Below are 12,345 nucleotides of genomic sequence, written 5' to 3'. Positions count from 1 at the left end.
GAGACTGCTGGACCTCTTACTGGGTCACCCACCTTCTCAGCTTCCTCCAGCTTTTCCCTAATTCAACCAGAGGGGTCAGCAACTTCCCTTGGTTAAGTGGGTGCAAATATCTGTATCTGACTCTTTCAGCTGCTTGTTGGGTCTTTCAGAGGGCAGTAATGATAGGTCTCTTTTGGTGAGCACTCTATAGCCCCTGTAATGGTGGCAGGCCTTGGAACCTACCCCTGAGCTGGATCCCCTTTTGGGCCTTTTCCTAGACCTTCTTTTCCTCAGGCTCTTCTCCATTTCCATTTTTTTCCAGACAGAACAATTATGGGATTATGGGTCAGAGTTTTGATTGTGAGATAGCAACCCCAACTCTCACTTGATAATGCCCTGTCTTTCTGCTCCCCCCTCTCTCTTTCCCTCTCTCTCTCCCTCCTCTCTCTCTCTCTCTCTCTCTCTCTCTCTCTCTCTCTCTCTCTCTCTCTCTCACACACACACACACACACACTCACTCACTCACATGAACACACTGCATTACCTTGTGAACTCTGCTTTTCTTCTTTGTGCTTTTCTTTTCTGGAACTCCCACACTCATACACATCTCTCACACACACTCTGTACACACTTTACACACACCTCTCACACACACTGCATTCACTCTCCTTTATCACACACACACACACACACACACACACACACACACACACACACACACACGCTCTCCATACACACCTCGCATTCTCCCTTCACTCATTCTTCACATGATCTCATGCTCTCTCTCGCTCACTCACTTGCTCCCTGGCTCTCCTCACTCTTGCTCTAGTCTTTTATTGATAAAAGCAGCTAGAAAAGAAAAGTCATTGTATAATCATTGCCAAATCGAATTCAAAAGAATAACCACATCCCACAAAGAATTAAGAATTACAATTGTTCCCCAAAGTTTCAAGCTTCCCCTATTCCCAGCCTGTGGCCAAAGTAATAATAATTGCAAACTTACCATTATTTAAACTTTAACTTTTAACTTACACTTCAGAGCTCAGAGCACCGAGGTTAGCTACCTGCATTTTCCTGTGACGCTCTAATGATAAATGACATGGGCAAATCTGCCAGGCAGTGGCCAGAAAGAATCAAGTTAACCCTTCTGTTCCTGTATATTACACACAATGACTCTCCTAAGAATCCTAGTAGAATTTACTAATATATAATTTCATACATTCTATACCCTCTTAATCAGGAACCACTCTCAAATATTGTGCAAAACTTGTTCTATAACTTCAATAACTTTTTCCTTTCTTGAGGTCCCATTGTTGGCTCTGATTCATTTTATCATAACTTCCTCAAACTTTCTTTGCAAGTCAAGCATTAATCTGGAACTACCATTGTGCAATTATTCCATTGTTTCCCAGATGAGAACACATAGCATGCACCTGGGCCATCAGGACTGTGCTGTGCCCCTGTGCCTCAATTGTTCAAGAATCATTACATCAAGAAACATCTAGTTTCACAAAATCCACCAGAGCAGAAGGAAAAAGAAATAGAAAAGTCAGATATAGTAAAATAATTATGCACACCGAGGCCAACTGAAAAGTAGTCATACACAAATGAAATCTATACAGCCATTGTCCAGGCTAAGGTTAGAAGTGGGAACAATTGTTTTTTACAAAGAGCTACTGAGATGTCTCCATCCCAGCTGACTGCAGGCAGTCTCTTATTTCAGATGGCGGTCCCCCGGAGGGATGTGTTTCCTGCTTCTCAGGGTCCCAGACACCATCCTTTCTCACAAGGAGGTGCTGCAGGTTTCTGAGATGTCTCCATCCCAGTTTACTGCAGCCAGTCCCTGTCATGGTATGCTGTCCCCAGCACTGTAGGGCATTACATCTAAGGTCTCTCCTTCCTTTGAGTCCTGAGATCTCTTACCTCCCAGGTCTCTGGTACATTCTGGTTCATTCTGGTACATTCCCAACTTTCTATCTCCTGATGTCAATTCTTTCTGCTGGCCCTCAGGGCTTCAGTCCTTTTCCCCAATCCGATACCAGATCATGTTCCCCTCCTGTCTTAGTCAGGGTTTTTATTCCTGCACAAAACGTCATGACCGAGAAGCAAGTTGGGGAGGAAAGGGTTTATTCAGCTTACACTTCCACATTGCTGTTCATCATCAAAGGAAGTCAGGACTGGAACCCAAGCAGGTCAGGAAGCAGGAGCTGATGCAGAGGCCATGAAGGGATGTTACTTATTGGCTTGCTTCCCCTGGCTTGCTCAGCCTGCTTTCTTATAGAACCCAGGTCTACCAGCCCAGGGATGGTACCGCCCACAATGGGCTGGGCCTCCCCCCTTGATCACTAGTTGAGAAAATGCCTTGCAGCTGAATCTCATGGAGGCATTTCCTCAACTGAGGCTCCTTTCTCTGTGATAACTCCAGCTTGTGTCAAGTTGACACAAAATCAACCAGTACACCTCCCCATCCCCTTTCCCTCCTAGGTCCCTCCTTCCCACCTCTCTTATGGTTGCTTTCTTCTCCATCTTCAGTGGGACTGAGACATCTTCACTTGAACCCTTCAACTTATTGACGTTTTTGAGTTCTGTGAACTTTTTTTTTTTTTTTGGCTAATATCAGTGAGTACATACCTTGCATGTCCTTTTGGGTCTGAGTTCTCTCACTCAGGATGATATTTTCTAGTTCCATCTATTTGCCTGCAAAACTCAGGATGTCCTTGTTTTTAATGGCTGAGTACTTCACATTGTGTAAATGAACCACATTTTCTGTATCCATACTTCTCTCATGGGACATCTGGGTTGTTTCCAGCTTCTGGCTGTCACAAATAAGGCCACACTGAACATAGTGGAACACGTGCCCCTGTGGCATGGTGGGACATCTTTTGGGTATATTCCCAAGAGTGGTATTGCTGGGTCTTTAGGTAGCTCTATTTTCAATTTTCTGAGGAACCTCCAAATTGATTTCCAGAGTGGTTGTTAAGCAGTTTGCAATCCCACCAATAATGGAGGAGTGTTTTTCTTTTTCGACATCATTCCCAACATGTGTTGTCACTTGAGGTTTTGAACTTAGCCATTCTGATTAGTGTAAGGTGGAATCTCAGGGTCATTTTGATTTGCATTTCCCTAAGGACTTTGAGCATTTCTTTAGGTACTTCTCAGCCATTTGAGATTCCTCTGTTGTGAATTCTCAGTTTAGTTCTATATCCCACTTTTTGATTGGGTTGTTTGGTATTTTGGTGGTTAGCTTCTTGAGTTCTTTATATAATTGGGTTTCCAGCCCTGTATCAGATGTGGGGTTAGTGAAGATTTTTTCCCAGTCTGTAGGTTGCCAATTTGTTTTATTGACTATGTCCTTCGCCTTACAGAAGCTTTCCAGTTTCATGAGGTCCCATTTATCTCCTCTTGATCTTAGAGTGTGAGCCATTGGAGTTCTGTTTAGGAAATTTCCTTCTGTGCCAATGAGTTCAAGGCTCTTTCCCACTTTCTCTCATTGGAGTTCTGTTCAGGAAATTTCCCTCTGTGCCAATGAATTCAAGGCTCTTTCCCACTTTCTCTTCTAATAGATTCAGTGTATCTGGTTTTATGTCCAGGTCCTTGATCCACTTGGACTCGAGCTTTGTGCAGGGTGACAAATATGAATCTATTTTCATTTTTCTACATACAGACAGCCAATTAGACTAGCACCATTTATTGACGATGCTTTCTCTTTTCCATTGTATTATTTATGGCTTCTTTGACAAAGATCAAGTGTGTGGTTTTATTCCTGGGTCTTCAATTTTATTCCATTGGTCAACATGTTTGTCTCTGTACCAATACCATGCAGATTTATTATTATTATTATTATTATTATTATTATTATTATTATTACCATTGCTCTATAGTAGAACTTGAGGTTAGGGATGGTGATTCCCCCAGAATTGTTAAGAATTGTTTTTACTGTTCTAGGTTTTTTACCTTTCCAGATTAATCTGACAATTGCTTTTTCCATGTCTTTGAAGAATTGTTTTGGGATTTTGATGGGGATTGTGTTGAATCTGTACATCGCCTTTGGTAGGATGGCCATTTTTACGATTACTATGTTAATTCTGCCAATCCATGAGCATTGATGGTCTCGACATTTTCTGAGATCGTATGTGATTTCTTTTTTGAGAGACTTGAAGTTATTGTTGTACAGATCTTTCACTTGTTTGGTTAGTGTTACCCTAAGATATTTTATATTTTTTTGTGGCTATTGTGAAGGAAGTTGTTTTTCTAATTGATAGTGACTGCACTGCCAACAGCTACTCCGAATCTGGCAAGGGCTGAGGATTTGAAAGAAAGACATGACTCGGGTCATTCGTGTTACAAGAATGCCAGTTTTACTCTCTGAATCTAGCTCAATTTATATGGTACAAAGCACTATGCAAATCCTCGTCATGTGACTAGGTTTATCTAAAATTCAAAGGATCATGTGTTTTCCCAAAGTTTAGGTAAACAAGCAGGCAGTTCAGCTAACCCTTGAGGGTGGATGGGCATGGCTCTCAACACCTAATTTCTTTCTCAGCCTGTTTATCATTTGTATAAAGGAAGGTTACTGATTTATTTGAGTTAATTTTACATCTGACCACTTTGCTGAAGTTGTTTATCAGCTGGAAAAGTTCTCTGGCAGAATTTTTGGGGTCGCTTATGTATACTATCACATCATCTGCAAATAGTGATGCCTTTATTTCTTCTTTGCCAATTTGTATCCCTTTGACCTTTTTTTTTTTTTTTTTTTTTTTTTTTTTTTTTTTTGTCTTATTGTTCTAGATAGCACTTCAAGTACTATATTGAATAGATAGGGGGAGAGTGGGCATCCTTGTCTTGTCCCTGATTTTAATGGGATTGCTTCAAGTGTCCATTTAATTTGATATTGGCTGTTGGTTTGCAGGTTTTTTAAAAAATGTTTAGGTCTGGGTTTTGAATTCCTGATCTCTCCAATACTTTTAACATGAAGGTCTGTTGTATTTTGTCAAATGCTTTTTCTGCGTCTAAGGAGATGACCATGTGATTTTTTTCTTTGAGTTTATTTATGTAGTGGGTTATGTTAATGAATTTTCATATACTGAACTAACCTTGCATCCCTGGTATGAAGCCTACTTGATTGTGGTGAATGATGGTTTTGATATGGTCTTGTATTCAGTTAGCAAGAATTCTTTTTTTTTTAAATTGGTTATTTTCTTTACCTACATTTCAAATGTTATCCCCTTTCCTGTTTTCCCTTCTGGAATCCTCCTATCCCATCCCTCCTCCCCCTGCCTCTATAAGAGTAATCCCTCACCCATACACTTCCTCCCATCTCCTGGTTAGCAAGAATTTTATTGAGTATTTTTGTATCAATATTCATAAACAAGATTGGTCCAAAGTTCTTTTTTTGGTTGAGTCCTTGTGTGTTTTAGGTATCAGAGTAATTATACCTTTATAGAATGAGTTAAGTAGTGTTTCTTCAGTTTCTATTTTATGGAATAGTTTGAAGAATATTGGTATCAGGTCTTCTTTGAAGGTCTGGTAGAATTCTGAACTGAATCCATCTGGGCTTTCTTTGGTTGGGAGGTTTTTAATGACTTCTATTTCTTTATGGTATATGGGTTTAATTTGATTTAATTTTGGTACCTGGTCTAGAAAATTGTCCATTTCATCCAGATTTTTCAGTTTTGTTGAGTATAGGCTTTTGTAGTAGGATCTGATGATTTTTTGAATTTCCTCAGCTTCTGTTGTTATGCCTCCCTTTTCATTTCTGATTTTGTGAATTTGGGTACTGCCTCTGGTCCCTTTAGTTAGTTTGGCTAGGGGTTTATCTATCTTGTTGATTTTCTCAAAGAACCAGCTTTTGGTTTTGTTGATTGTTTGTATTATTCTCTTTGTTTCTATTTGGTTGATTTCAGTCCTGAGTTTGACTATTTCCTGCCTTCTACTCCTCTTGGGTGTGTTTGCTTCTTTTTGTTCTAGAACTCTCTGCTGTGTCGTTAAGTTGCTAGTGTAAGATCTCTCCAGTTTCTTTACCAGGGCTCTTAGTACTATGAATTTTTCTTTTAGCACTACTTTCATTGTGTCCCATAAATTTGGGTGTAATGTGTCAACATTTTCGTTAAATTCCAGGAAGTCTTTAACTTCTTACTTTAGTTTTTCCCTTGACCAAGTTATTATTGAGTAGAGAGTTGTTCAGCTTCCATGTATATGCGGGCTTTTTGTTGTGTTTGCTGTTATTGAAGACCAGTCTTAGGCCATGATGGTCTAATAGGGTGCATGGAATTATTTTGATATTCTTATATCGGTTGAGGGTTGTTTTATGATGTTTATATGGAGAAGGTACTATGAGGTGCTGAGAAGATATGTTGGGTTAAATTGTGGTTCCAGCATCTGCTCCACCACAGGGATTGGGTCACTGGGGGAGGCAGGATGTGGGAAGTTGGACCGAGCTTACCCATAACATCACTGAATGGGTGTCAGGCATAGGGCAGCCACAGGTTACCACTCCGGGTTGGGGAAGCACCGTCTGAAGTGCAGAGATGGACAGCTGGAGCACTCTAGGGAGTCCCCAGGACTGAGACGAGGCTCTGGTCATCTGGTTCCCAGGCTCTTGGACACCCAGGTGCTGCTGGATGTCACAGAAGAACTGAGAAAAGAGTGGGGACCCACAGGCTGGATCTAGCTCAGAGCCGAGGGAAAAGTGGGGAGCTCTGGCTGGTCCCACATGGCTCTTTGTCTTGTTGGTGGTTGGCTGCAGACTTGGTTTGGTGGCAGCTGCAGCTAGGAACACAGAGAGGCCTTCTACAAGGAGATTAGTCAGTGGCTCTGTAGGCGAAGGCCTCTGCAGCTCCCAATGTAGGGTCCTGATGGAAAGGAGACAGTTCATGGTTTTAAGACATTTATTGTCATGGTGGAAAGTGGACGAGTAAAACCATACCCCACTTCTCAGGATGGGCCTGAGATTACATACCTTTTGCAGTGAGGAGTGTCTGGGAAGAAAGGCTAATTGGCTAAGCCTCTAGGCCTTTAGGTACCTCATTATAATGAAGACCTGTCTTGAGCCTATGTGACCTATGATTACATGCTCACCTGTGGAGGAGCTTGGGGTGTTGCCCCTATGTGACTGATGGTCTTGAATCTATGGAGGGTTGTGGCTAGTAATGAGCACCTGGTTTCAGGAGTACAGTGTGACTCCTACCGTCCCTTAGGGTCACTGGGGTCTCAAGCCTCTCTCAACCGGGAACCAGAATACCATTCACAGCCCACAGCCCCACAAAGAAGGTGTATTATTTTGTTTTAGGATAAAATGTTCTGTCGATATCTGTTACATCCAATTGGTTCATAACCTCTATCAGTTTCACTGTGTCTCTGTTTAGTTTGTGTTTCAATGACCTGTCTATTGGTGAGAGTGGGGCGTTGAAGTCTCCCACTATTATTGTGTGGGGTTCAATGTATGTTTTGAGCTTTAGTAAAGTTTCTTTTATGAATGTGGTTGCCCTTGAATTTGGGGCATATATGTTCAGAATTGAGACTTTCTCTTGGTAGATTTTTCCTTTGATAAATATGAAGTGTCCTTCCTTACCATGCTTGATAACTTTTGGTTGAGAGTCTATTTTATTAGATATTAGAATTGCAACTCCAGCTTGTTTCTTGGGACCATTTGCTTGGAAGACCTTCTTCCATCCTCTTAACTCTGAAATATGTCTGTCTTTGTTATTGAGGTGTGTTCCCCTGTATGCAGCAAAATGCTGGATCTTGTTTGTGTATCCAGTCTGTTAGCTTATGTCTTTTTATAAGTGAGTTGAGTCCATTAATATTGAGAGATATTAAAGACAGATAACTGTTGGTTCTTGTTATATTTGGTTCCGTAGGTGGCTTTATGTGCTTGTGGTTCTCTCCTTTTGGGTTGGATGCTTAATATCTTGTCTTTTCTTTGTGTAGGTACCTTCCTTGTTTGGAATACCTTCTAGAATCCTCTAAAGGAATTTTTTTAAGACCAAAATAGTTTCTTATATGTTAACAAATCAAAATGTGATATAATTAGAAACAAAATGCAAGAGAAGCTACAGAAACCATATGTCTGTTTGATACAGTCTATGGGGGTCATTCCTTTTGCAAAATTTCTTAAATTATTTTAGTGGGTTCTTAATCTCCAAGGTTTCCAATTTTTTGGAATATTTATCTTTTACCTGAATTTCTAATTCACACTGACAATTTTCTTACCATTTTAATTGAATTCTTTAGTCATTCATCTGTTTATTTGACAATACCTTTTATTTAAGATTTTTTTTAAAGTTACCTGTTCTTAGGTCTTTCTGTTGTCTGTATTTTTCTTTTTCCCCTTCCCACCCCAAACAAAAGTAATAAATGGAAAAAAGGACAGGGAAGTAACATGGGGGAAAACAGGAGAGAGTCATGTAGGGAAGCACAATAATGCAAATATCAGAGAAAACAAGTTTAAAAGCCGACCTAGTATTTCATCTCTTACTGACAATGGAAGATAGGCATGCCACACTTTGCCCAGCCTTGTCAAGTCTGCTCATGCAGACACCGAGATGACCACAGGATCTTGCTCTTCATTCTAATGTTGTGTCATGCTTACTAATGTACATCTACTGAGTCACTTCTCAGTACCTGGAGGATAGTAAGGTATTGGCAGGTAGGTGGTAAATTCAAGAATTGCCTGGGCTATAGATTGGATTCAAATTCAACCAGGGCAACTAAGAAAGACCCTACCTCAGAATAACAAGTAAACGCGTGGCTTGAAAGTATACTGTCATGCAATAAGCCTGGTATTAAACAACAGCAGCAGCAGCAACAACAACAACAACAAACAAAAAAACAAAAAGGAAAGAGGAAAGGACTATTCTTTTTACACTGCTCAGGGTACTTCTGCGAGAAAACCCATAGGAATCGGTTCTATCTCTACCGTGTGGTTTCTAGGGGTCAAATTTAGGTCATCAGGCTTGGTGGCAAGTGTCTTTACCCACTGAGCCAATCTCACTGACTTAGAAGAAAAGGAAAATTTGTTTTCTTATTTATTGATTGATTAATTGATCCACTTGCTATTTAAAAGTAAGTCGTTTAATATTTATGTATTTGTATAGTTTCCATAGTATTCTTTGTGGATTTTTAGTTTCATTCCATATTCTATATGGTCCCAAGTTTTCAAAGTTTGTTGGGCTTTGCTGTGTGGTCTGTTAATATGATTTATGCTTTTGCTGTGAGAAGAAAGGGAGGGACAATGGGCACACCATTATACCTAGCCTTACATGAGTGCTAGGGATCAAACTCAGGTCCTCATGCTGGACAAGAAGCAGTTTAATGGAGTCATCTCTCCAGCCTATCAGTCACTCTGTCTTTAGGTTGTAGAACCTAACTGATCTATTGATTAATTATTGATAGATGAGGTCTTATGATAGCTGTATGGTAACTGGTTTTCTGGTTTTGTTGTGGTCTCTGTGCCTCTCTCTGATGGTAAAGTGGTATTCTCATTTCAGATCCTGTGTTCCTCAGGCTTTTTTTGGATGAGTTTCATCTTTTCTTCTATTTCCTCTATTTTCATGTATATGCTTATGGGCATATGTATAGTAAAGTACAGGGAGATTGTATCATATAGGGCTTTTCATCCCTCCCCAGCATCTTTATATTACATAAACCTAGTGCTGTTTAATTTTGTCTCATGACAACTTTGCATGAAACACACTAAAGTGATGGTTTTCCCCTTTTTGTTAAATTCATCAGTGCTCACTGTTTTCTGTTAATATCAGCACTACTTGCTTTTTTGGCTATTATTTTTCCAGCTAGCAACAAAACTAGTTAGTGCCCTCTGATCCATTAGACAATAAAAAGGTGAAACTCAATTCTTTACATAGTGTAAGCTGTAGAAGAACAGGATAACTTTGAGATAAAAATGAAGGAAAATATTTCATAAATGAATAAAAGGAGCAGGGCCATTTGTCTGTGATGGAGTAGGGAAAGCAAGGAGGAAGGCTGAGGGAAGCATTAAGTGGGCTGTGACTTTATGTCCAGGATTACTCAGAGTGTGCAAGCCTGTTTCACTTGCACAAAATGTGACATGTGCTGTCAATGTTTTATATATACTCCTTTGTTACAGTTTTGAAAATCATCCCAGTGTTTAAGTGTTAAGAAGTTGATATAAATTTTAAGATCTCAGATCTTTGTAATGGTAGAATATAATATTTCTGTCCTTGTGGCCTACTTTAGCACTAAGGTTTTTCTATTTCTTTTCCTAAAGATTGAATTAAAATCTTCAGAGAGGTATTCAGTAATGGCAAAAACAAATATGTGCAGCTATAAACATCGTTGTATAATATAGGTTTGTTTCCAAACAGAAATGAGGTGACTCTGGTCATATTTTTTTCTCTAGGAAACATTGCAACATATGTAGATTTTAGGCTATAGCACACTTGGTATTTACTAGTAGATCGAATTTCACCATAAAAGGAATGAGAATGTTTGGGCACTGGCTGTGACATTCACAGGCCCACAATCTTCATGTCATGGGTTTAGTCTTGGCACCAAGAGGGAAAAAAAAAGGTTTGTGTATTAAAAGGAATAGGAGTCATTTAGCAAGAATAATTATTAGATGATTAAGAATTTCAATATATTTCTATAAAATCACTAATTATAAAATTCTAACTTTTTTCCCCTAAACACTCTTCTTTAAAGTTTATAGAAAGGTTTTTCAATCTTGCTACAGAAATAATGCTCTTGCCCCAGTGGGCTCACTACCCTATGGCTCGTCTGGACTGTGAAGACTTGAAAATAGGCTTGACAAATAAAGCCAGAGCCTTTGCAAACATTTTATTAAATGACATAGCCTCAAAACACAGAAAAGAAAATGAATCGTAAGTACTGTATTCAGAATAGCAGGGCCCAAGAAACATTTCACCAAATTTACTCTTGTTTAAAAACAACAGGTTAAAAATATACATGTATGTTTCCCAGCCTAGCTGGGTTTTTTTTTTTTTTCTGATATTTTTTGTGGTGGCATGACAATACAAACATTTTAAGACATGGGAAGGCAAATCTGAAAAAATATATTTTTTTGTTAAATAATGACACAGGAAACCTAGATTCATACTTCTCTACATAGGATATCTTAAGGTATCATAGAGCTTAAAATATTTAAACAAGGATTTGATCTTTTTATTTGCTACACTGTTCCATTTTACAGGGCCATGAACTATGCTACGTTCATTCGTTCATTCATACATACATTCATTCTTGTATCACATATTCCAGCAGGATGGATTAACAGAAACTGGATCTTGAGAACTGGCCTAAATTCACAAAACTAGTAAGCTTCCATTGCTGAGATAAACACCATGGCCAAGAACAACTTTGAGAAGAAAAGGGTTTATTTGGCTTACATACCCAGATCATATTCCATCACTGAGAGAAGTCAGGATATGAACTCAAGGCATGAACCTTGAGCCCGGAAGTAAAGAAGTAACACAGAAAGAGGCTACCTAAGTGGTTGGCTTGTTTCTCTTGACTTGCTCAGGACTACTGGCTCAGAGGTGGTGCCATCCACAGTGGGCTGAGCTCTCCCAAGTCAATCAACACGCCCCAGGCCAGTCTGATGGAAACAAGTCCTTTGTTGAGGTCTCCTCCTCTCATTAGACCCTACTTTGTGTCAAATTAACAAAACTAAACACCACTCTTCTAGCAGCTGAGGCAGGATTATATCAAGACTGTTAGACTTAAGGTCTGCTACATGGCTTATCAAAATCTTGAAGAGTGTTTAAGAGATCATTAGAAAAAATTATGCTAGACTTTCATTTGTAAATATTAGCTTTATTTATATTGATATGATCTATGGTGACCTCAGACAAACTAAGCTTAAATATTATATGATATCTTAATGAACCAGCCAGTTGTTTTTAGCATAGAGATTTCTTGTTTTATAACAACAATACCACATATTTATTAAGTATGCTACAAGCTACTTACCATAAGTGTAGTAAGTCAGAATGTCCTGTCAGTATTTGCAGTGAATTTGAAGTAATTAAAGAGCATGCTCTACGAGTTCCCGAGACAACAGAAGAAATGATGGAGCTAATCGCTTTCGTAGAAAAAGCTCGAACCATAGGAATTCATGACTTGGCTCTAAGAATCCAGGTAAAGAAAACAAAGAAACAAACAAACCGAAAACCAGAAACATAAAAACTTAGAAGCTATCATCAGGTGAGTTATGAGCATTGACATGCCCAGGTCAAAAAGCAGAGCAGCCCAGAAGGTGTCTGTGTGGTTTTCTGGTCACATCATTGCTCTTTCTTCTCCTCCCCTGTATGCTTGTATGTGATTTTCTCTGAAATGATGTGTTTGATGTTCTTTATTTTCATCAATTAT

At 39.3% G+C, this 12,345-nt stretch overlaps 1 protein-coding gene across 1 annotated transcript in view; it reads left to right on the top strand.

Moving 5' to 3' along the window:
* DNAH12 (dynein axonemal heavy chain 12) overlaps window positions 1–12,345 on the top strand; it is a gene marked incomplete at both ends in the record, with an annotated part of 152,272 nt that overhangs the window by 13,474 nt on the left and 126,453 nt on the right. Inside the window, 2 exons of the mRNA XM_080926847.1 lie at window positions 10,660–10,838; window positions 11,979–12,114. Coding sequence (XP_080782973.1) covers window positions 10,660–10,838; window positions 11,979–12,114 — 315 coding nt within the window. The remainder of the gene's footprint in view (window positions 1–10,659; window positions 10,839–11,978; window positions 12,115–12,345) is intronic.

The sequence above is a fragment of the Micromys minutus genome, assembly GCF_963924665.1.
Source record: "Micromys minutus genome assembly, chromosome: 12".
In the NCBI taxonomy this organism is placed as follows: domain Eukaryota; kingdom Metazoa; phylum Chordata; class Mammalia; order Rodentia; family Muridae; genus Micromys; species Micromys minutus.
This window is presented reverse-complemented; position numbering and strand designations above follow the sequence as displayed.